Raw genomic sequence first — 23,903 nt, forward strand, 5'->3', positions numbered from 1 at the left:
GTTGAACAAAGAACAAGAGAAGAAGAAACCCGGAAGAGAAGCGACGAGGGAAATTTAAAAGAGAAGTGGTTTATTTTCTCACGAAAACTTCACAGAACTGAACATTTAGACCATCGGGAGGGACAGAGAGGTGCTGAAGTGTGTGTGGAGGAACGGAGCATCGTCTCGGGTGTTCAGGTAACTCACGCACACACACACACACGCACACACACAGGGGGTTAGCCTCGGCGGCTAACTGTAGCTCCGCTGTAAACAGACACAAACAGCCAAGTTCAACACATTAAACCCTGTTAAAATGAGATTAAACCCTCTGCTATGACGACAATAAACCGGATGTTAAAATGGGATTAAACTACTGAAAACTGTATAAACTCCGTGAATATAAAGAGAAAATCAGTGTAAAGATGCTATAAACATCAGAAGACTGCTCTAAGCTTGTTTTAAACAGGAATTCAGTGGGTGGGTGGATGGGGATGGGTGTTGACAGACATCATTTTTTATTTTATCCTGCCTTTCATGAACCGATATACTGTCTGTTTTGTTCATTGAAAATGTTCCATAAATAAAATTGAAAAAAAAAACAAAAAAAAAAAAAAAACAGGAATTCAGTCTAAACTGTGTTTTAAATGAACAGAAAAATGGTATAAATTCAGTCCAAGCTACATAAAACCAGTTATTCTTATAAATTCTTAAATTGTTTTAGGTTTTTACTCACCTCCAATTAAAAGCGAATATCTCTGCACCCATGAGGTCTATTTGAATCATTTTGCTGTAAAAAAAAAAAAAAAAAAAAAAAAAAAACATAAATAAGGGAACCACCTAGGGGTCTTATTCAGATCCTTAAATGTCTGTAATATATGTTGCTGTTTAAAAGTAAATGAAGATGGCACGCAGTATAAATGAAAAAGAAACGAAGTCCGCCAAAAAAAAACATCCCTGTCTGGATGGTTATCTGCTTGAAAAGATGCAGCTGCAGCTCCAAACCTCCACAGCAGCTCTGCCGGGGCTGCTGCTGCAGCAGTGAGGCTGAGCTGAATCAGGCCAGGCGTGGTGCTGACAGATCTGGCTCCGGTCCTGCTGATGCTTTGAGGCGCGGTAATAACGGCTCATACTCAGCCTCTACTGGTGTAAAGTTCATGTGTGTGGCAGAATGTGTTGGTGGAGGGCCTCCTGTTTAGCGAGGTGTAACATTAATATCTTGCCACGTGGTTAGTGCTTTGTTTTAAGAAAAAAAGGCAGAGTTTTTCGAGCTTGAAGTCTTCCAGATCCTGTTCAAATGAACAGAAATCCAGTATAAACTCAATCTAAATGCCAAAAACCCATCTTAAACCTGTTCTAAATGATAGAAATCGTTTAAACTCGCAGCATGCCTCTCACCACCCTCCACTCTCACACTCTCACACCCTTCACAGCTTTCTCTATTTATCTGCTGCTAACAAGGCTGATTGTAACCAATGAAGATTCATTGTTTTGGAATCTCAATTCAGGCTCTAAACCTTTTATAAATGACAGAAATCATGTTAAACCTGCCGTAAATGACAGAAATCCTACCAGCCTGAATGAATCCTTGCGACAGTTAAACTTGGGGATAATAGAGGATTTTTCTGGAGTTATAGGTTATTACGTTTCTGTTGTCCTGTTCCGACCCTTTTCATACAAAATCTAAACTAGTCTGACTTCATTTTAGTTTGTCATCAGCAAGAAGAATCTGTAGACATTAGCTTTGGTTCATATTAACTGTACAGAGTAAAACTAAAGTGAGTGAACTTGTGTTCTTCCCTCTCAGGATGAGGAGTGTGTCCACCCTGCACTCCCCTCCCCCGTCTCCCCACCCCGCCCCCCTCCCTCTCACCTCCACCTCCTGTCTGACCTCCTGTCCGGAGCTCGACCTGTCCGTCACCCTGAGCCCCGCCCCCAAAGCCGCCCAGACACACGCTAAGTCCCGCCCACTGAGGCCTGCTCAGCCAGGTAACCAGTGTCAGGTGAAGCCCCGCCCCCGAGGACAGACTGGATGGAAGAGGGAGACACAGGTAGGACGCCATCCTGGAGTGGTGAGGTGTGTGTGAGACGAGCAGGTAAAAACAGTGTGTGTCCCTTCAGGTGTGTGTGGAGGAACCTGTGATCGTCACAGTCATTCCAGAGCCACACATCTGTGCTCCACCTCAGCAGCAGGTGAGCAGTGGGAGCAGGAGGAGGAGGAGGAAGGAGGTACGTCGCCATGGTAACCACACTCACCTCAGAGGTGAAACCGTCACACTGCATGAGTTTTTCCGTCTTCTCTGCAGCTCAGTGGAGCCCTCAAACCATCAGCTGTGCCTCCTGCTGCAGCGTCCAATCAGCAGCCAGGATGTCTGGAGAGGGCGGAGCTAAACACCACTCTGGCTCTGAAGGCGGAGCTTCAGTCAATACAGGTCCACCGGGTCATTCTGAAGCGTGACCTCTCACACAGGCGGCCGGAGTACAGGAGCAGTCACTGAGGTGTAACGCCTCCCGTTGTCCTGCAGGCGGCAGAGTTTGACTCCCAGAAGGCTGTGCAGGAGACCCTGCAGAGGTCGGAGAGGACCAAGAACCTGATCAACGCCAGAGCCACTGAAGGTGAGGAGCTGAGGGAGCTGAGGATGCTGGGACCGACGGCATGGACGGAGTTCTGTTTTATAGCTAACAGCTGAGCTGTGGGCGGGAGAAATGATCAGCAGCAGGAACAGGAGTTTCAGTTCTTGTTGACACGTGTGTGTGTGTGTGTGTGTGTGTGTGTGTGTGTAGTGGTGAACGTCTCTCGCTCTCAGCAGCTCTTCACCTCACTGGTCAGTGTTGACGTCCAGGAGGATCAGCTGATCAGCCAGGTGCTGCAGGACAGGCTCCTGCTGGCCCCGCCCCCTCGCTGCCATGACAACAGGCCATCAGAAGGCCCCTCCCTCCTCGCGTTCATCACCCCGGACCTGCTGAGGCAGAAGCCCCTCCCACCCGAGGAGGAGCCGGTCCCCTGCAGGCCCCGCCCATTGCCACGCCCCGCCCACTCCACCTTCGACCTGTACAGAAGACAGAGATGCTGGGAGGCCACGCCCTAACTAACACACACACACACACACACACACACACACAGGTACTTTTCGAATAATTCATGTAGAATTCTGTTCAGGATTATATTTAAGTCTTTCTAATAAAGTCTTTTAAAGGTGTGTATGTGTGTGTTCTACTGTCTGCTGCTTCGACCTGGAACTTCACCTTCAAGTAACATTTAGACCAAAACTCATCAGTGTGTCACGAGCAGCTTCTGACCTGTCAGGGAGCAGAGAGGAACGGCAGTAGAGGAGGAGGCCGTCTGCCTCCAGCTGTTTGAGGGCGGTGAGGAGCGAACAGGACGGACAGTGAACAGTCCAGAGCGCTGAGCTGGCTCCACATGCTGAATGATACAGCCATAATCCTTCAGATTAAAAAAACATCTTAATTCTCAAATTTTACATTTGAACTTGAAAGTGTTTGTGTTGTTGAAAGTGTTGTTTTCTGAGGCCTGTCCTGGAAATTCGACCTTCGATCTGAAGACTGAGCCGGCTTGGAGATGAAAATGAAAATGCAGTTTGGATGATGGAATATTCATTTTCTGATAGGGTCAAATGATGCAGTTTTATTTTGAAAATGAAAAGTCAGTACGTCTGAATGTGATGTTTACTCCATATTTCCCTCCAGAAGTGGGCGGGGACATCTGAAGTCTGCTTTGCTGCTGCTGCTCAGATGGTAAACCAGGTCATCATGCTACGTGATGGTTGTCGGGTCAATTCCCATCAGAGGGACAGATGCTTTAGGTGTTGGAGAAGGACTCTACTGTGTCAGTCACAGCCCACCCCATCGCGTTTTCCTAAAGTTCCACCCTGGGATCCATGTTAGCGGTCAGTCTGGGGATGGGAACTTTGGTCCTTTTTAACAGTCGTTTTCTTCCTACAGATTAAAGTCTCATTACACGTTTTCTGATCTGATCGGTAATGATCCGTCTATAAATAGTCCGAACATTTCAGTCACATGGTTTCTTGAAAGTTCAGAAACAGGATAAAAACTGCTTCAGTGAATATAAAGGAAATGAGTAATTTCCAATACATGATCTTTATAAATGTTCAGCGTGAGAGAAGACCTGTAAATATTTCATATATTTAAACACTTTGATAAAACCAATTATCCTCCATTATCTTCTCCACTAGTCAGATTTAAGTCTCATCATTTTTACAATAAACGATACATGGATGTTTTTTAAATCTGTATTTGTGAATAAAAAAAAACCCAACAGAATCAAATTAACAAAATCTATTTCTTTATTCAGAATAAAGGTACTAAATCTTTAGGTTTATGGATCCAGTAGAGAACCACCTGCAGATGAAATGATGCATGAAGAGTTTCTACTTCCCACATTTCAACATAAACTGAGTCTGATGAAGCAGGAGTTTCTGAAAGACTTTAACTGCTGAAGTTTTAATGATAAAGAAACCCTCTTTCCATTCATGATTTTGATTTTTCCATATTATTCCGAATATTCATGTAATTTTATCTTTATATACAAATGTTCAAATATTTGTCTTTCTTCATGTTGATGCTGTGAAATGGCTGCAGTGGATCATCTCAAATTAAAATTCCACATTAATCAACATTTATCTGTAAACCTGAAGCGTTGGAGACAAGTTAAGATCATAAAGCTTTTGGATTTCAATTCATTTAAAAAATAAGCTGCTGTCATCTGACTTCAAGGGTTTTTAAGGTGAGTAGAGAAAAGCAGCACGGCCTGGCCTCTCCCCTGGTGGTCACCGACTGATCAGCCTCTCCGGAAACCGGACTCAGCTCCCTCTTCAACCTGGCAGCAAACAGCTGCACAGAATTTAATACCTGCTGTTTAACAACGTGATCGGTGCTAAACTGCTGATCCAGCCTTCGTCCTGTGAAGGTTTAGGACTCAGGAAGTTCAAGTTAAAACTCAGGATTATCGTCCACATTCAGAGCGTTTACTTTGAATCAGCGTCATAAAAGCTCATCTGTAATCGCTGAACGAACAGAATTTCCCAACTTGTGAACTTATTTTTGATGAGCTGAACTTCCCGCTGGACGTCTTCAGAGCCATCGCCTCGTCCCGAACACGTCAGAGTTCTGATTTCTGCAGAGTTTTCAGCCTAAAGGAGCTGAAGTTATGAGTCGAAGCGAGTATCGTCTAGCAGCTCAACCAGAGCAGGAACACAAAGCCCACGACGCCTCGTCTGATGAAAGAATACCTACATTTGACCGTTTATTAAATTTATTTAAAAAAAAGAAAAACAAAAACAAAAAGCAGCAGCACAAAATACAAAACAAAACGATGGATTCAAACAGTTCCTGCAGAGCCACATGGACCTGGAGGGGGGCCGGGGACGAGGTGCCGCCTCACACGGTCAAGGCTTGGTCCGAAACGCCCGTGAAGGTCGGCGCCGGCGGCCACTCCAGGCTCACCTGACGACTCGGCGCAGCGCAGCAGCGTCGCGCCTCGTCTGCAGCGAGTGAGCCCGGAGTGGAGCCGAGAGCAAACCCCAAGCGCCTTAAAACCGCCAGACCAAACCTGGAGGGGGAAGCAGAGTCCCAGAGCCGCAGCACGCCCCGGCCGCCGCCGCCGCGCTGAGGCTCTGGGAGCCGCTGCAGCCTCACAGCTGCCCCACACGAAGAACCCTGGTCTGAACCCTGCCAGAACACCACCACATACACTGAACCTCCAGGAAACCTCCCTGAACACCGTCGGAACGAGAAAATGACAAAACAAGTCTTTAAAATGTGGCTGCGGGGGAGGGGAGGGGGGGTCCGGACTATTGAGGAGCCCCCCCCTTAAAAATGGATAATCTGTCCTCTAAAGACAAACTAACGGGCGGAGGCAGGCGTCTAGCGCATCCGGTACTCCGACGTCTTGGACATCTCGCACAGCTGACCCCGGAAGTCGATGTCTACGGTGAAGTCCAGGTCCCTCTGTGGGGGAGGAGCAACGACAACGCAGAGGTCAGTCAAACAAACACACAGAGACACACACACAGAGAGACACACACAGAGAGACACACACAGAGAGACACACACAGAGAGACACACACAGAGAGACACACACAGAGAGACACACAGTCTTCCTAATGAGGCTGGAGGGAAACTCTGTTACTTCTACACTGTCCCGGATAGAGGCCTCCAATGGGACGGCTGTGGGCCGTGGGCCACATGTTGGGACACCCTCCCACTGCACGGTGACCAGAGCGCTGCACTCACATTGTTCTTGACATTGGGCTTCATGCCGATGGTGCCGAAGATCTCCTCTCCCGTCTTGACGGTCAGATAGTCGTCCAGGTAGAAGACGGTCTGCTTCCAGTGGGTGTAGGGAGACTCTGGACCTGGGGGGCGGGGCCAGAGGGACAGGTGAGGGGGGAGGCGGGGCCAGAGGGACAGGGGAGGGGGGAGGCAGGGCCAGAGGGACAGGGGAGGGGGGCTGTCAGGCCTGTCTGCTGTTCTACAAATGGTCCTCAAAATAATAAGAGGTCTGCTATATTCTGATGGGGTCAGGACATGTGAGGCTATCCTACAGAGTTTGTGTGTGTGTGTGTGTGTGTGTGTGCGTGTGTGTGCACTGACTGGTGGAGAAGCCGATCCTCTTGTGGCAGCGGGTGAACTCGATGTTGAAGTAGGTGACCAGAGCGTGGATGTAGTCGTTCCTCTTCACCTGCAGGCAGAACGGCGAGGTGAAGGTCAGGTCCTCCGCCTTCACCGTGTAGATGTCCACTTCCTGAAACACACACACACACGCAGCGTCACCGTCACTCTGTCCACATCAGCTGTCCGTCCCCCCGCCCCCCCTGCACTCACCCTGATCAGACAGGAGTTGCTGACCAGCTGTTTGGGGTCCACCACGTCCACCAGGGGCTCCTTGATGGCCACCTCCTTGATGCAGGACATGTCGAAGCCGTACACATTCTCCCACCCTGACACACACACACACACACACACCGTTAACCCCAGAGCCGTGCTCCCCGTCCAGCGGGACCTGTGGCCGTGGACTCACAGTGGATCTTGTAGTCCTTGTACTGCCGGTCCTCGATGGCCGTGACGTACAGCGTGGCTCTGTCTGGGAAGATGAGGCCTTCTGGTTTCTGATGGACACGGAACCAACCGCAGATACGGCTTAGCACAACTCTGACAACAAACACTTCATGGAAGTACAGTGGACTATCTCTGCCAGTCCTCCACCACACGCCCCCTACAGGGGGCTCGAGGCTCCGCCCCCTACAGGACGCGGTGGAGGCGACTCACCAGCCATTTGTCCCGGGCGTAGATGACTGTGTTCAGCATGGACTCGTAGAAGAGGCAGTAGCCCATCCACTCCGATATGATGATGTCCACCCCCTCCACGGGAAGCTCCACCTCCTCCACCTTCCCCTTGATGATGGTCACAACTGGAGACAGGAGGCGGCACGGGGATCACACCTCCATCCATCCATCCATCACACTCACCGACTCCAGCTACTCACCATCATCCAGGTTGTTTGCTTTCACTATCTTCACAGCGTAGTCGGAGATGCTGCTGCACTCGATCTGTCACAACAATGAAAGGTACATGTTATGTTTCCTAATCCTCAGAAATCTACAGACATTCCAGCTAAACTAACCTCTGAAAACAAGAAACAAAAGCAGGAAAATGATGTTTGCAGCATCGGCGCCACCTGGTGCCCAAAGTCAACTGTCAGGACTGAGGCGGAATTCAGTGTGATTAGAAGGTATGTGATTAAATTTGTATTTCTTTCATTAAATATTTAAATACATTCATAGTCAGAGGAAAATATGATATTTAAAGACACACAGTCCTGGAGGATGAGCTCACTGATGTCTAAATGTTTAGAAGATGTGCTGAAACGAAATGAAACGGCGGTGGCGATGACAAATACTCAGAATGGCGGCCACTGTTGTGTTCTGCTCATATATCGGATGAACTTTATATCTCGGTTAATTATGACCCTGTCATATTACACTGCAATTCAAGAAAAAGAAGAATAAAAGAGGTAGAAAGAAAGATTTGTTTAACTGGGGCTGATTTTGGCACTATTTAATTCTTTTTAATTGAACTTTATTTTACTCCGGAGACAACACGTACCCCGATGACCTTCTTGGCCCCGGCTCTGGCGGCGAACATGCAGAGGATGCCCGTCCCGCTGCCCACGTCCAGCACCACCTTGTCCTTGAACAGGTGCTTGTTGTGGAACATGGCGTTTCGGTAGGTGAGCGTGCGGACCTCGTCCTTCAGCATCTCCTGCGGGCGCACATGGGAAACGGTCAGGATGGAGCATGTGGAGCTGAAGCAGCTGACAGGGCAGGAGGAGGGGGAGAACTTACCTCGTGGATCCCGAAGTGGGCGTAGGAGTCGAAGTAGTAGTCCTTGGACGTCATGTCCTCAGCTGCAGGCTTGACTGAGCTCTCCCCCTGAGAAACCTCGACAAAGACGCTCCAAGTTAAGGCCTGAAGGAAGCTCACATCCACACACCCTTCAGGAACTGTACATCTACTAACAGCCACAGCCAGCATCCTACAGGGGTCAGGGCACCGGGCTCCGGGGTCAGGGATCTGGTGTGAGGCCTGGCTTCTTTGTTGTCACAGAGGAGTGTGTCACTGCTCTGAAATAGCCTGGAATGTTTCCTCCACAGCTGAGCTGAGAGTGGAGCCTGGTGGAAGCCTCCGGTCCCTGGACTCATGCAGGGAGCAGTGTGTTAGTGGACAGGCCTCCGGGAAGCACAGCGGAGGGAGCACGTGGCTGATGCTTGGCCTTCCTCCAGCCCGGTGAGAACCTGGGACTCCTCAGGATAAACTCCTGGAACCACCGGGAGGAGGAGCGGGCCTCCGCAGGGTCAGCTCCACCCGGGAGCCCCCAGTCCCGCCAACACGACAAACCACCGTACCGCTCCTTCAGGCGGACGGAGTGGCCCCGGCGGCTGGCCGGGGGAGCACCGGTGAGCTGCGCGCGCGCTCACAGCCGGCCGGCAGCCGCGGAGCCTCGCGGGCTAGCTAGCCGGGATGCTAACACGTTAGTCCCCATGCGGTCCGGATGACTCGTCAGCCGCCGGCTGCTCTCACGGCCTGCGCTCAGTCCGGGTCTCCAGCGGACGGACGGGGCCCGGGAGAGACCCGCTCCCGTGTTTTCAGGAGTGTTTAACTCGACGAGCGGCAGAACAAGACGCCGCATTTCTACAACCTTCCCAAGTTAAAATGGATGCATCCTCATCGGCTGCGTATGAAGTGACGAACCCCCGCTGCGCCTCCGCCGCCACGCAGCGCTCCGCAGAAATGTCTCCCGGCTGGCGACGGCGGGCTCACGTGAGAAGTTTAGAGGGATTACCGGGAGCAAGCTAACGCATTTCCATTTCTTACCTCCATCCTCTCTGCTGGTGCCGCCATTTCGATCTTCCACCGAACTGCGTGAGTTTCAAAGAGCGCCTGAAGACACGCCCACGACAGCCTGATCTCGCCTCTGATTGGCTCCTGGATTCTTCCGCCTGAAGCCGCGCCCACGACAGCCTGCTCTTACCTCTGATTGGCTAATGTATTCTGTCGCCGATGACGTAACAGTATTGGAATAATGGCTCTTTTCAGTCATAAGAAATACCCTGTTTGAGAAAAACACATCAGAAAATACCCTATTTTAAGTCTCACCGGACAAAAACAATGAAATAATGTGCAAGTGTTAAATAAAAGTCTGCCTTTAAAATATGAATATTTTTCTGCTGTAAGTGTTATAATGTGATCTCTTAAGTAGCAGCTTCACAAAGACAACAAATATTTTGAATGTATAGATGAGCTTTAATGCTGCTGGAGATCTGCTCCCTCTGTGAGTGTAGTTAGTGTCAGTCTGTACCAAACACTGAACCAAGCAGGATTTGATGGACCAAAGACTGAAAGAAGGCACAACAAGGAAACATTGAATAAAATATAAATTATTTAATTTAATCAAAAAAGATAGCATCGGGCTCTTTTGACCAGGTTTAGAAAGTTCACTGTTCCTGGACTGCAGCAGTGTTGAGGTTTCCTGTGTGTTTTATCTGCAAAATGGTATTGCATTTTAAATCCATGAACTGGATCTTCTCCAGGAAGGATGAACTTCTCCGTAAAATATGTTCGATGTTGTTTTACAATTTAGATCATAGAAAAAGTTCTTCCATGTGCTTGTCTGTAAAAACTCTTAATTATTCACCATCTTTTATTCTATAAAGTGTCTCCATCCTTGCTGGGTGTGAGCTTTTGGCTCTGTCAGCCATAGTGCCCATGAGCACTAACTTTACACAAAGCTATTGAAATCAAAAGAAAAGTAGTCGGATTAATTTTAATTGGATGATTTGCTCATTTCTTATTCACAACCATTCTATTCTATTCTATTCTATTCTATTCTATTCTATTCTATTCTATTCTATTCTATTCTAGTCATATCATGCCAGAGCATTGTAACAGGATTGATGACAACCTTTAAAGAACAAATCCAGCCTTTGGTCAGATGCTGTTCTCACAATAACCTGGACATTTACATTACAAATGCTAAAGAATTGATGGTACATGTTAACCTGTCTGTCTGTTTATGGCTCAGTTGGTACAGTGGTTTGTCTTTCAATCCCTGAGCGGCAGGCTTGAGCTCCATTTGTCCATATTGAATACCTAGCCATAATTTTAAGATGGATACATTTCAGTTTTTTCCACTCAAAGAAAATTTATTACACTTTTTCTCCACTGGTTTGGATCATTTCTTGTTTGTCCATGTTGTTTTGGGAATGTAAATTCTGTTTCAAGAAATGAGTCAAACCAATGGAGAAAAACTGTAACAAGGGAGTCAAGAGAGTTGAGAACGCCTGGTCTGTTTGGAGAAATGAGCCAAAGCAACTGAGAAGGTGTTTTGCATTTTGGTGGAACTGACTATTTATATGGGAAAGAAATTAGGTTTTGGAAAATGAGTGAACAGTTTTGAGAAAGAGATGAGCTTTTGCAAGTGAACTATTGTGTTGCACTGAACAGTTTTGCCAAATGATCTTAGAGTTTTAGGAATGTCCTTTCTGTTTCAAAAAATGAGCCAAACCAATGGAGAAAAACTGTATCGGCATTCTTCAAAAGTGACTTCAGTGAAAAATGTTGGACAGTTATGCAGTGAAAGAGCATGTTCGATGTTATAAAGCTGACCAAAGTCTCAGGTTTTTCTAGTCAGACTGTGGTCACTGTGAGTGGTCATTTCCAGCTTAAAGATTCTTTTTAAAAAAACAGATACATAATTAATGTCCTCACGTGCAATGTGCTATTTCGTAAAAAATAACCTCATTATGACTTCAGACAAAGCAATGAGTGTGTTTATTTAGTCTGAATAGGAGATGTTTCACGAAAACAAAGAGGACAAACACTACGGCATTCATGATTTTAAGGACAAACAACCTTGAAATATAAATGTTTTCTTTTTTCTCAGCTCAAAGAGGAAAGAGCACACTGAAAAAGTTCACAATACATTTAACATGTTTTTACTAATCTAGAAAAAGTTGAAATTTAGAGAAAAAAATAAGTACAATTTCAATGTTATGCTATTTTTAAGCCTTCTGGTGCAAAATACGGTGAAATGTGACAAAACAAGTGTTTTATTTGCAGCATTTTGCTTCCTCCATGCTCGTCTCAATGATACTGTTGATACTTTGAGATAGTCCGACGGGGGATACGTCAGGTGGGGGTGTGATACATCAGGTGGGGATGTACCCCAGGTGGGGGTGTGATATCTCAGGTGGGGGTGTGATACATCAGGTGGGGGTGTGATGCATCAGGTGGAGGTGTGATATCTCAGGTGGGGGTGTGATACATCAGGTGTGGGTGTGATATCTCAGGTGGGGGTGTGATACATCAGGTGGAGGTGTGATGCATCAGGTGGAGGTGTGATATCTCAGGTGGGGGTGTGATACATCAGGTGGAGGTGTGATATCTCAGGTGGGGGTGTGATACATCAGGTGGGGGTGTTTGGTTCCGTTAGGTGCGCCCGATGCGTCCATCCGGAAAACGCGCAGCGCTCGTCCCAGGAAAGGTAGCGTGCGCGCGCACGGCTGCGTCGCGCGGTCACGGTGTTCTGCTGTCACGCGAGCCGCTGAGTGGAGGCAGGACGATCGTAACGGACACCATCAACCAGCTCGTCGTGTTTTCCCCGCATCTCCAGCGCGATACAGACCGCCGGGCCGCCGCTTCGTGTCGCCGGTTGGCAGTCTAGAAGCCCGCTGCGAGTGGTTCGACCTGCCGGTGATGTGCTCCGGTATTTGAATGATCTAGCTAGCCAGCCAGCTAGCTAGCTAGCTGTTCAGCTAGCTTTACGCCGCGCGACTCGGAGTTTACGTTAAATTATCGAAAGATCTTCTCGTTAACGCGTCCGGCTGCGTTAATCTCCCGCACCTCCACACCGCGGGCAGTTTTAACTTTGGCGGATCGTTCCAGGAGGCGAAGCGCGTCGCGTCTAATCCCAGCTCCACAGGGATTGAATGAAATAACGTTAGCTTGTCGTGAGCAGCGGAAACGAGCCAGCGAACCGGGATCACGTCAACCCGTCCAGCCGCCGCTTCGCCCAGCGACACGCAGCCGACCGAGCAGAGGCCATCCGGGCTGACCAGCACACGGCGGGCTCGGTAGAGGCGGCAGCGAACGACCGGAGCAACGAACGGAGCGAGCTAGCCGCGGCTACACGTCAGGTTGGCCGTCTTGAGCCCGGAGTGAGCGGCTGACCAGCGTCGGTGGTTTTCTGCGGATCAGGCCGGACTCGGGACAGGAGCCGCAAACATGCCGGCCGTGTCGAAAGGAGACGGGATGCGGGGCTTGGCCGTGTTCATCTCGGACATCAGAAACTGTAAGTGACCTTTCGGTGTGTGGATGTGTCGTGTGAGAAGCTAACATCAGCTGACATGTCTGTGCTGCTGCTCGGACTGTACGTGCTGTGGACAGAGGGGGCAGTGAGGGGCAGCAGCCCCCATCAGTGTGGTCCCCAGCTCTCTTTCTTTGACCCGGTCCAGTCTGCGGCACGCGACCCGGACCCCGTTAACCCTTAACCCTGTGTGGGTCCGGCTGGTGCCTGGACCAGGGACCGGGGCCTTGTGTTTGTGAGCGCTGGCGTTCGGTTTGCTTCAGCAGATCGTGAACATCTGTAAGATATTAGACATCCTCATGATCATGAGTGATCTGGGAAACCCAGCTGGAGGGGAGGGCGTCGTGCCACTGCTCTGAGTTCACTCTGCATATTTCTGATGAATGGACAGAAGGGCTTCACGCTGAGCATTGACAGAAATGGGAAATGAAAGAGAGAAGAAGCCATATAAAATCACAATCTGTCAACAACTTTATCGGATATTGACGTCAACTCTTTGGGTTGTGCGGTTCTCTGAAGGTTAGCATTCAGTCTGATCTCCATCCAGGTGGGATGACAGCGCCTCCAGGTCTCAGCCTGAGTGTGGCTGGCCGTGCTTCGCTGCCAGTTCATCCAGAAATGTGTGGCTTGATCTGAATGTGCATTCCTGCAGTGGATGAAGACTTCTCACTTCTGGGAATAATTAAGAATAAGAATCACCCAAGAGCAACAAATTCCTAAAAGCATCACACCAGTGTGCTCAACCATCACATCAACCAGCATATCTTTTAAAAGGTGAAATAAATTTGGAAGGTTTAAGTCCCTGGTTCTAACAGAGTGGAGGTCCTGAGAGGCTTCTTATCAGGCTTCCTTCAGATGACACATTCATGACTTTTAGGGCTGTTGCACTATTAAAATGTAGAAATAATGCAGGGTTGTGGTCCTCCATGACCAGAAACCCACTTGTGCTTGCTGGTCATGTGCCACAAGAGAAAATTAAGATTTTTTTGGTTCATTGCGGTTCTATTATGTGATAAGTTATGGAGTCATTTGGGACACTGCAGTCTCCGGCATTGTTTGGGTGTACACAGACCCAGCAGACCAGTGACATTTTGCATGATGTGACCGCCAACCCGATGCTTTGAAATAGTGTGGCCTTTTGAATGCATGTGCCTTGTTGTGTTTGCAGATGTGTGTCACAGTTTGGTTTTCGAAGCAGTATGACCGGAGGGGTTTCACTCAGAGCGGCCTTGTGCTGGAGATAGCTGTTCAGTCTGTGCTCAGTTCATGTGTTTGCAGTGATTTCTGCTGGCACCATGCTGATTCTCCAGGTGATTCATATTCATCTACGCATGCCTGTACAGTATTGTGAGACTCTCCCTGCTGCCTTCACTCCTCTCTGCTGATGCATCTTCATATGGTTCATTTAATACCTGAGAGGCTCGGTCACACACACACACACACACAGACACACACACACGAGTCGACACCAGAAATATTTTCTGGTTTATGTTTTATCAGTCAGACACCAGTCCAGCTTCCGGCTGCACTGCACATGTTTTAAAGCAGCGCTGTGTGAAGCGAAGAGACGTCGTCTCACTGGATCAGAAAATTCAGACGAGGCATCAGCCATGCTGCTGGCTGCTAGCTGTTAGCTAGCCACGGAGGGAGACTGCTATCAGTCTCACTGTGACGGCGTCAAGCTCAAGGTTGGATGAAGAATTCCAAGATAACTGATGTGAAGTGTGTGTGTGTGTGTGTTAGTAGTCAGCGGTACAGAGCTGCTGTTCCCCCGTGTGGTTTCCAGCACTGTGCCTTCACAGCAGCTGCTGCTCTCTTCTTCCCGCCTTCAGCTTCACGTGCCTCCACCTCCTCTGTCCTGCTGCTGAACGAAGCCCTGGCTAAACGCGGTTTTTGTGTCAGCCTGTTGCTCAGTCTTCATCTCTGCTCACCTCAAACTGATGGACGTGCTCATTCATCTCACTGCTGCACTCTGAGCATCTCTGGTGTGATAAATACAAGCTGATGGGTGGGAGAAGCCCCCCCACACTGACCCATGGCACAGGATTAGTGTTCAAAAGGGGACTTGTGTCAGTCTGTGTCTTGATGTGTTTTTTGTGGATTTCTTTGTGTTTTTATTATTTCAATCATACTGATTCTGAAGAACTTTGAGCACCTGTTAAATTTATTCCTAAGATTCTGTCCTCTGAGTGAATGACAGGGATTCTGTCTCTGCTCCTGTGGTGGCCGGGTGGCATTAGGCAGTCCCAGTCTGGAGGGGTCAGTATTGATCAGTGGATGTTTACATATGCCGTATCTTCCCGTTACACCACTGTCCTGGGACGCTTTGGCGGCACGTGACGGTTCAGACTCGGCCTCTGAGGTCAGATGAGTCCAGACCACCCGGGGAAGTGGTTTGAGTGGACGGTCTCTGGCTCCTCTTCACTCTCCACATGTGAACCGATCACCTGACGCCCTGCTGAAGCCAGGCGACGGTTGGCTGCAGGCTGCTCGCTGTGCCGGAGGTCTTCTCCCTCCTCACCACCACGAGGCTGCTGCTGCAGCGCTGGAAGAGCAGTGTGTGTGTGTGTGTGGGGCGCAGATGCTGCTGAGCAGGTGGAAACTTCTGGATTTCCACACAGTGATCCAGGAGCAGAGCGAGCTTACAAGGTGATGACAGCAAGACTGTGTTCCAGAGCTTCTTCTGTCAGAGGCAGTGTTAAAACAGCAGCCTGATATTTCTCTGTCTGCCAAACCATCTGGTTATTCACCTCCGAGAGTGATCTGCAGGATCCAGCCAGTCTTCACACAGCCTCTGATGCTGAAGCTGCTCTGCCAGCAGTCATGGCTCACTTTTCAGTTTTCAGGTCTCTGATCTTAAAAGCCTTGCGATTCCCCTGAATGAGTAACTGACTGCACTTATTTTCATATGAAAAAAAGAAGTTCATGTATTTTCACACTGCTCATCTAATTCAGGGATTTCCTGCCTTTTTCCTTCGTCCACTGTCGATCACTTCCACCACACCTAATAATGATAATAAAGGATCCTCTTCACACACCATGTGGAGTCCGGTCTCTCTGTCATATTGTATAGCAGTTCCTTTCTCTGAGCGTGAGCTGTGTGGGTTTCAGTCCGTCTCGGGGTGTTTGGTGGTCTCGTGTTGTCGGGAGGCTTCAGGCTTCAGGAACTGGGTTCTCCCTAAAGCCCTCTTGCTTGTTTGTGATTGTTCTGACAGGTCGATGGTTTGGGATTAGTCTGAGAGTAAACGCTAAACACTGCTGCAGGCTGCTCTCTCTGGTTTCATGCTGTCAGATTTTAGCGTCTATAAACTGAAGGGTACATATACTTGTTTTTAATCTTGAGGCATTATGTTGAGGCTGCTGTGACAACATCAACCTGCTCTAAAACACAAACAGTAATTTCTGGGTTTGCTTGGAAAAGCTCCTGCTGACAGAAATCACATGGATGTGGACTCTATGCCTCTCAGAGGTGATGGTTCCCATGACATGAGGGGGAGTGAGACCTTCCTCACACACCACCAGTTTACCCGCTATTGACAGAAGCAGCAGCCCCTTCAGGAAGTCAGTTCAGAATATCTGGCACACCTTTGCGCTCTGTCTGAGTTTAATTCACCTGGAAGCAGCCAGCCCCTTGAAGCTCGCAGGAGTTCTCTGTGAAGTAGCGGGCTTGAGGCGGCTCTGGAGCTCCCGCAGCATGATGGTTCCTCCACCGTGTTTACCAGCAGGTGTTTGTTTGAGTCATTTGGGTCCAAAAGACAAACTGATATCTGATCTCTGATATTATGTGCACACGTTGTCTGCCTGAAGCCACTTCAGTGTCCTGGATCCCAGGTCTGGAGCCACATGTGGCTCCACAGTATGGTGGTAAAATATCAGCCTTTTACACTGATGCTCCACCATTTCACTACTAGCGTCTTTACTTTTAGCAGAAATCACCATTACAGGATATATAACCCATACATTTTGCTAAATGTTTAAAGTGAATTGGATAAATCCCTAAACAAAGTAAATCCTCCACATGAGGAGGCAGAGCGAGAACTTTCTGCTTTCAGTGAAGCTGCGGTTTCTGCCCTGCGTCGGTCCGGCTCTAGTATTGAACGCAGCTCGGCTTCCAGACGAAGCTTCCACCTGCAGAACGGAAGCATCAGGCTCACCAGAGCTGCAGCAGAGTCTCCAGGCGACTCGTCAACAAGCCATCAGTCACCTAATGAGAGGATCAACATAATTACTGCTGTTGGTTTATAATTACTGCTGCTGTTTCAGTGTCGCTTCAATTATGTGGAAAATATTGTTAATATTGAAATAAATGATAGATTAACAAAGAAATTAAAAAGAAAAACTGTTTATGACCCCTACTTATAACAGACATCCAAAGATGTGCTTGAATAACAGTGCTCTTTCTCTTCTGGGACCACATTTGGTCTTTTTTCTTTTTCTCTCTTCAGCTTCCTCTGGACGTCTTTCAGTTCAGTTCGTCTCCAGCCATTTTCCCGTCCTGTTGTCTTGTTGAGGTTTGATGCTGGAATAGTGACGTGAAATTTGCTCTGCTGTCAACGTGGTCTGGAGCAGCAGGACTCCTCTGAAGAGAGCTCTTCGTCTGGGAGGGCGCAGAGCTCTGAGGGTGGATCTGATCTCCGCTGTGTCAGAACAAGTTCAGTCAAAGTAGATAAAGCATTACTGCCCTGCAGTGGCAAAGAACTCTGGATTTATCTAGCTTCTTCTCATTTTCAATGTGGGATTTGTCAGAAATCCACCGGAAATGCCTCTTCTGTGTAAAGAAAGGACTTTCTGTCAGAAATGGCTCTTCACTCCTCCTGAGCTCGGTGGCGTCAGTCCAGGGGGAGCTCTCCGTGGTTGGCGTGCTCGTGGTGCTCGTGGTGTTGTCAGTGAGCGGAGCAGAAGGGCGGCGGCAGATAACGGACCGCTCCACCATAGTCTGAACGCTCGGCGTCAGATGTGAGATGAGCTCAGCAGAACGCAGCCCAGCCTCCCCGATAGCCGCCGCACGCTCCACAGCAGTTGAGGCAGGCCGTGGTCTGCGGCCCTCACTCTCATTACATTACAGGAGACCCTGGAGCCGCGGATGAATGAGTGAAGTGTGAAAGTTGACGCCTTCAAACAGGCAGGATGATTCGGAGCGAGAAGTCCGTCTGTGTCCACTCGGTGATCTGCTGGATGGAGGAGCTCCTGCTCACGTTTTCATTCATCTGGATGTTTTCTGGGCCGTTAGGTGGACCTAATCTGGGAAAAATCCCATCATGCTTTGGGCTGCGTTTGGCACAGAACACAGCAGTGTGTGGAGGTTGTGTTGCAGAACAGGCATCACGGCAGCTGCTGGAGTTTCCACTCTGCAGAGTGATGTTAGGAAGGTGTGTTCACACTGACGACAGGCTGGCTGGGCTTCTTCTCCTCCTGTGTGGAGGATGAGGCTGAAATACAGGGAACAGCATGTTCACTGTCACCTTTAAATGTCTTATTTTGGTTTGTTTATCTTTGTTTCCAAAAACTTAATCAAATGACTTCTAAACAGTAGCTCATTCTGTTATGATGTGTCTCACTGAAGGCGCTGTAGTGCAGCTTGACCCTGACTCTCCTGCTGTCTGCTGCATGTTGTGGATGGAAAGTGGTTAAATCCTCGACCCTACATGTTTCACTGACCTTGTTACTGATTGCTCTGTCTCTGTCAGGTAAGAGCAAGGAGGCCGAGATCAAGCGGATCAACAAAGAACTGGCCAACATCCGCTCCAAGTTCAAGGGGGACAAGGCTCTGGACGGCTACAGCAAGAAGAAGTATGTCTGCAAGCTGCTCTTCATCTTCCTGCTGGGCCACGACATCGACTTCGGACACATGGAGGCAGTCAACCTGCTGAGCTCCAACAAGTACACAGAGAAACAGATCGTAAGCTGCTCGGCTCCTCCTTCCTCCCCTCACAGGCCGCCGCTGCTGTTCTCTGTCTGAAGCTCTGAGTGTGTGAACCCTGCTCAGTGGGATCACACACACTCGCGATGTGAGCCGTGCTGTTGACACACCTCTGGGTCACTGACCGGTCTGTTATCGGCCACCGGCAGCCACACCGAGCCGTGCTCCTGCTCCGGGTCCCGGAGAGCCGTGGCCACAGAGCCAGGCCCGGTGCACGAGCACTGCAGGGTGTGTGGTTCAACCTGCAGCTGCGACATTTCAGAAAGTCTCCTGACATGATGTGGAATTGTTCACTTTATCCAATTCCACCAGGTTCATTCTCTGTGATAATGGCTTCATACATTAAAATGCTGAAGCGTGAAAACAGCTAAAGCTGCACGTTGTGTTGTAAAGCCATGGTGCAGACTGAGCTGTGGAGGAGAGAATACTGAGAAACACCATTTTATCACAGCCAAGACGCAGATAATGCCAACGGTCTGCAGACTCCATCACCACAGCAGTGGCTGTGCCTTTTTCCACTGAAAGAAACCTGTGGAGCCGCTGGTCGTCTCCAGGAGCTCGCCCCCCCGGTGGCTTTTATCACTGCAGGTTAGAACTCCAGATACTTTAATGCACTTTTAGGTGTTTAGGCTTGATGGCTTTTTTGTGCCATTTCAGTTAATTTACTTCTTTAGTTTGGCTGTTTTTCCTTTTTTAAAAATGGTTTTAGTCATTTGTTGTGTGTGAATGTGGCTCTGAAGCTGCAGCTTGACCCCCGAGCCGGCTGTTTCCAGACTGAAGCTTTCGGGGGTAATTCAGCCTGACTTCAGTGACTTGTTATGAGAGGTTGCTGGACAGATTCCCTCCGAATGCTCTCTGAAACACTGGGTTGTAACTCGACGTCGCGGAGCAGAAGGAACTCGTTTCATTTCCTGATTGTGTGTGGTGGACGCCGTCGCAGGAACAGGAAGTGTGGAGTCAGCAGAGCACGGATGAGTCAGGAGCAACGCTGGTTACCAAAGTCCAGTTCTCACACACACACACACACACACACACACACACACACACACACAGAGGCCTTCCCGTTCTGTCTCCTGGAGGATAATAAGCAGAGGTGGCTCTACAGCCCCTCTGGAGCGGATCCCTGCAGGTTTTGAGTTCTTTTTGAAGCGGGCCAGCGCAGGCCGCCGTCAGCTTACCCTGACAGATGGTAACGTCCATCTGTCACGCCCCGTCTTCTCCTTGAGCTCCCAGATAAACAACTGCTGCCTCACTTGGTCTGTGGCTCAGTCCAGGCAGGTTGGCTCGTCGTCAGGAGCTCCAGGACGGCGTGGAGCCGCTCGCTACGAAGCCCCTTCAGATGGCCGCAGTTTGGGTTTTCATCATGAAGGAAGAGACAGTGCAGGAGGGATTACATGAAAGGTAGAACCAAGTGATCTGAACCCAGGATCCACAGAACCCACCCAGTCTCACGGTGCAGACCCAGTCCAGAACCCAGTGTCACGGTGTAGACCCAGTCCAGAACCCAGTGTCACGGTGTAGACCCGGTCCAGAACCCAGTCTCACGGTGTAGACCTGGTCCAGAACCCAGTCTCACGGTGTAGACCTGGTCCAGAACCCAGTCTCACGGTGTAGACCTGGTCCAGAACCCAGTCTCACGGTACAGACCCGGTCCAGAACCCAGTCTCACGGTACAGACCCGGTCCAGAACCCAGTCTCACGGTGTAGACCCGGTCCAGAACCCAGTCTCACGGTACAGACCTGGTCCAGAACCCAGTGTCACGGTGCAGACCCAATCCAGAACCCAGTCTCACGGTGCAGACCTGGTCCAGAACCCAGTCTCACGGTACAGACCCGGTCCAGAACCCAGTGTCACGGTGCAGACCCAATCCAGAACCCAGTCTCATGGTGTAGACCTGGTCCAGAACCCAGTCTCACGGTGCAGACCTGGTCCAGAACCCAGTCTCACGGTGTAGACCTGGTCCAGAACCAGAGGAATCAGCTGCTCTGGAATGAAGACGCAGCTCCTGCTGGTTCTCCCTCTCAGAGTGGGCTGCGGATGTGGTCACTGTGCGGTTTTGGCTCCGCCCACCTGTTGGCGTGACCTGTTGCTGCCCGGTGTGTTTTCCAGGGCTACCTGTTCATCTCGGTGCTGGTAAACAGCAACAGCGAGCTGATCCGCCTGATCAACAATGCCATCAAGAACGACCTGTCCAGCCGGAACCCCACCTTCATGTGCCTGGCTCTGCACTGCATCGCCAACGTGGGCAGCCGGGAGATGGCCGAGGCCTTCGCCAGCGAGATCCCTCGCATCCTGGTAGCTGGGTGAGTCAAACTCTCATGGAGAAAACCATCAGCCCTCCGATGCTACGTCTGTTATTGAGTTCAGCAAACTGTCAGTCGCTCTGTGAGGCTGGAGGAGCCTGGGTCAGTCTCAGAGGAGCTGGGTTCAGGCGTGGGCTGACTTTCCCCTCACGCTCTTCCTGCTGCGATGCGTTCAGGGACACCATGGACAGCGTGAAGCAGTCCGCCGCCCTCTGCCTGCTGCGGCTCTATAAGACGTCTCCTGACCTGGTGCTGATGGGGGAGTGGACCTCACGGGTGGTGCACCTGCTGAACGACCAGCACATGGTAGGATCGCAGCCTCCCGCCAGCTTTACACATCAGGCCACAGCTGTAACGGCGCGCGTGTCTCTCGGGGCCTCAGGGTGTGGTGACTGCAGCCATCTCTCTCATCACCTGCCTGAGCCAGAAGAACCCAGACGAGTTCAAGACCTGCGTGTCTTTAGCCGTGTCCCGGCTCAGCAGAGTGAGTTCGTCCCTTCTAACCTGAAGCCTCACCGGCCGGTTTCGAGTTTTAGTCTGATCTGGCTGAGCACTGCTTCCTGCCTCCTCTCCAGATCGTGTCGTCGGCCTCCACCGACCTGCAGGACTACACCTACTACTTCGTGCCGGCGCCGTGGCTGTCCTGCAAGCTGCTGCGCCTGCTGCAGTGCTACCCTCCGCCCGAAGACGGCGCCGTCAAGGGCCGGCTGGTGGAGTGTCTGGAGACCATCCTCAACAAGGCCCAGGAGCCGCCCAAGTCCAAGAAGGTGCAGCACTCCAACGCCAAGAACGCCATCTTGTTCGAGGCGATCTCACTGATCATCCACTACGACAGGTGAGCTTCCTGCGAGGCTACATGCTGAAGAGGTTCAGGACTCAGAACACCAGCGATGCTGCTTCTGTTTAAAGAGTTTCACTGAAGTTCAAGGTGTCTGATCTTGTGTGTGTGTGTGTGTGTGTGTGTGTGTGTGTGTGTGTGTGTGTGTGTGTTGCAGCGAGCCCAACCTGCTGGTGCGAGCCTGTAACCAGCTGGGTCAGTTCCTGCAGCACCGGGAGACCAACCTGCGCTACCTGGCTCTGGAGAGCATGTGCACGCTGGCCAGCTCCGAGTTCTCCCACGAGGCCGTCAAGACGCACATCGAGACCGTCATCAACGCCCTCAAGGTGGATTTGCACACTAAGCTTACACACACACTGACTTACACACTCACTCTTGAAGTTGAACTCTCTGAAGTTGTATTTTCTGCCCCGCTCTCTCTCATCACTCCTGTTTCTCAGTTCAGATAGTTCACCTTGTAAGGCAATAATGTAACACTCCTGTGTGCGTGTGTGTGTGTGTGCGTGCACAGACGGAGCGGGATGTGAGCGTGCGGCAGCGGGCGGCCGACCTGCTCTACGCCATGTGCGACCGCAGCAACGCCAAGCAGATCGTGGCTGAGATGCTGAGTTACCTGGAGACTGCAGACTACTCCATCCGAGAGGAGATGGTGAGAGACACACACACACACACACACACACACACACACACACACACACACACAGAGTCTGAGCGCTTCTCCGCCGGTCCAGGTGCTGAAAGTGGCCATCCTGGCAGAGAAGTACGCCGTGGATTACTCCTGGTACGTCGACACCATCCTCAACCTCATCCGCATCGCCGGCGACTACGTCAGCGAGGAGGTGTGGTACCGCGTCATTCAGATCGTCATCAACCGCGACGACGTGCAGGGCTACGCCGCCAAGACCGTGTTCGAGGTGTGTACCGCCCCGTTACTGAGCAGCAGAGACAGCAGCAGAGACGTAGCATTAGAGGAGACCTCGGGTCTCTGCTCATTCATTGATTATTGTGCTTTTCGTGGTGTAACGTTCCCGAGTGTGTGTGTGTGTGTGTGTGTCCGTCCCTCCAGGCCTTGCAAGCTCCTGCCTGCCATGAGAACATGGTGAAGGTGGGAGGCTATATCCTGGGAGAGTTTGGTAACCTGATCGCCGGCGACCCCCGCTCCAGGTGCGTTGCGCTCTGCATCGTCCCGGTTCGGTGACGGCCGGGATTTAAACCCCCGTCCTCCTGTCCTGTCCTCCCAGTCCCCTGGTCCAGTTCAACCTCCTGCACTCCAAGTTCCACCTGTGCTCGGTGCCGACCCGCGCCCTGCTGCTGTCGGCCTACATCAAGTTCATCAACCTGTTCCCGGAGACCAAGGCCACCATCCAGGAGGTGCTGCGCTGCGACAGCCAGATCCGCAACTCGGACGTGGAGCTGCAGCAGCGCGCCGTGGAGTACCTCAAGCTGTCCTCCATCGCCAGCACCGACGTCCTGGTGCGTCCCGGGGAGGAGCCAGTCAGCAGTTCACGTGCTTCACATGTTCTGATGCAGACTTTATTTTACCTGTCTCTTCCTCCTCCCCCTCCTCCTCCTCCTCCTCCTCCTCCCCCTCCTCCTCCTCCTCCTCCTCCTCCTCCTCCTCCCAGGCCACCGTCCTGGAGGAGATGCCTCCCTTCCCGGAGCGGGAGTCGTCCATCCTGGCGAAGCTGAAGAAGAAGAAGGGCCCCGGCGCCGTGTCCGTGACGGAGCTGGAGGACAACAAGAGGGAGGGCGGCGAGCTGAACGGAGGCGGCGAGCGGGGGCCGGACACGGCGGCCATGGCGGCCTCCAACGCTGTGAGCGGTGTTTCCTGGTTGTGTGCCGCGGTGTGTGTGCGTGGCGGCGGCGCTCTGAAGCGGTGTGTCCTGTGTTCCAGTCCACCCCGTCCCCCTCGGCGGACCTGCTGGGGATCCGCTCGGCCGCGCCCGTCAGCGCCGCCC

At 50.7% G+C, this 23,903-nt stretch overlaps 3 protein-coding genes across 8 annotated transcripts in view; 2 read left to right on the forward strand and 1 right to left on the reverse strand.

The window, feature by feature from the left end:
* The first annotated feature begins 27 nt into the window (after window positions 1-27).
* On the forward strand, window positions 28-22,623 carry ppp1r35 (protein phosphatase 1, regulatory subunit 35). Of its 2 annotated transcripts, XM_030089806.1 has the most exons (7): window positions 28-177; window positions 1,787-2,030; window positions 2,101-2,208; window positions 2,286-2,411; window positions 2,505-2,595; window positions 2,764-3,103; window positions 22,602-22,623. In XM_030089806.1, exons 2-6 carry the CDS (start codon window positions 1,788-1,790, stop codon window positions 3,066-3,068), a joined length of 873 nt encoding a protein of 290 aa, XP_029945666.1. In that variant the 5' UTR covers window positions 28-177; window position 1,787; the 3' UTR covers window positions 3,069-3,103; window positions 22,602-22,623. The 2 variants fall into 2 exon arrangements, with proteins under 2 accessions (XP_029945666.1, XP_029945665.1); XM_030089805.1 differs by lacking the exon at window positions 22,602-22,623 and having other exon boundaries at window positions 2,764-3,134.
* prmt1 (protein arginine methyltransferase 1) lies at window positions 5,234-9,468 on the reverse strand. Of its 2 annotated transcripts, none has more exons than XM_030089803.1 (10): window positions 9,394-9,468; window positions 8,365-8,460; window positions 8,126-8,281; window positions 7,506-7,569; window positions 7,288-7,430; window positions 7,040-7,127; window positions 6,844-6,959; window positions 6,613-6,763; window positions 6,253-6,374; window positions 5,234-5,967 (listed from the first exon to the last, which is right to left on the reverse strand). In XM_030089803.1, the coding sequence occupies exons 1-10, from the start codon at window positions 9,418-9,420 to the stop codon at window positions 5,884-5,886; spliced, it is 1,047 nt and encodes a 348-aa protein (XP_029945663.1). In that variant the 5' UTR covers window positions 9,421-9,468; the 3' UTR covers window positions 5,234-5,883. The 2 variants fall into 2 exon arrangements, with proteins under 2 accessions (XP_029945663.1, XP_029945664.1); XM_030089804.1 differs by having other exon boundaries at window positions 8,365-8,451; window positions 9,394-9,460.
* The window catches only part of ap2a1 (adaptor related protein complex 2 subunit alpha 1), a 29,822-nt gene continuing 18,002 nt past the window's right edge, over window positions 12,084-23,903 (forward strand). For all 4 annotated transcript variants that reach the window (XR_003931348.1, XM_030089800.1, XM_030089801.1 and 1 more), the window contains exons 1-13: window positions 12,084-12,868; window positions 18,571-18,782; window positions 20,914-21,107; window positions 21,284-21,413; window positions 21,490-21,591; window positions 21,683-21,942; window positions 22,103-22,271; window positions 22,457-22,594; window positions 22,677-22,859; window positions 23,012-23,109; window positions 23,187-23,418; window positions 23,571-23,759; window positions 23,840-23,903. The exon at window positions 23,840-23,903 is cut by the window's right edge and continues 91 nt beyond it. Coding sequence is in view for 3 of the 4 variants with exons in the window: in XM_030089800.1 (XP_029945660.1) it covers window positions 12,802-12,868; window positions 18,571-18,782; window positions 20,914-21,107; window positions 21,284-21,413; window positions 21,490-21,591; window positions 21,683-21,942; window positions 22,103-22,271; window positions 22,457-22,594; window positions 22,677-22,859; window positions 23,012-23,109; window positions 23,187-23,418; window positions 23,571-23,759; window positions 23,840-23,903 (2,038 nt within the window). In the remaining variant the exon portion in view is untranslated. The remainder of the gene's footprint in view (window positions 12,869-18,570; window positions 18,783-20,913; window positions 21,108-21,283; window positions 21,414-21,489; window positions 21,592-21,682; window positions 21,943-22,102; window positions 22,272-22,456; window positions 22,595-22,676; window positions 22,860-23,011; window positions 23,110-23,186; window positions 23,419-23,570; window positions 23,760-23,839) is intronic.

This window comes from Salarias fasciatus, chromosome 4 (assembly GCF_902148845.1).
Source record: "Salarias fasciatus chromosome 4, fSalaFa1.1, whole genome shotgun sequence".
NCBI lineage: Eukaryota > Metazoa > Chordata > Actinopteri > Blenniiformes > Blenniidae > Salarias > Salarias fasciatus.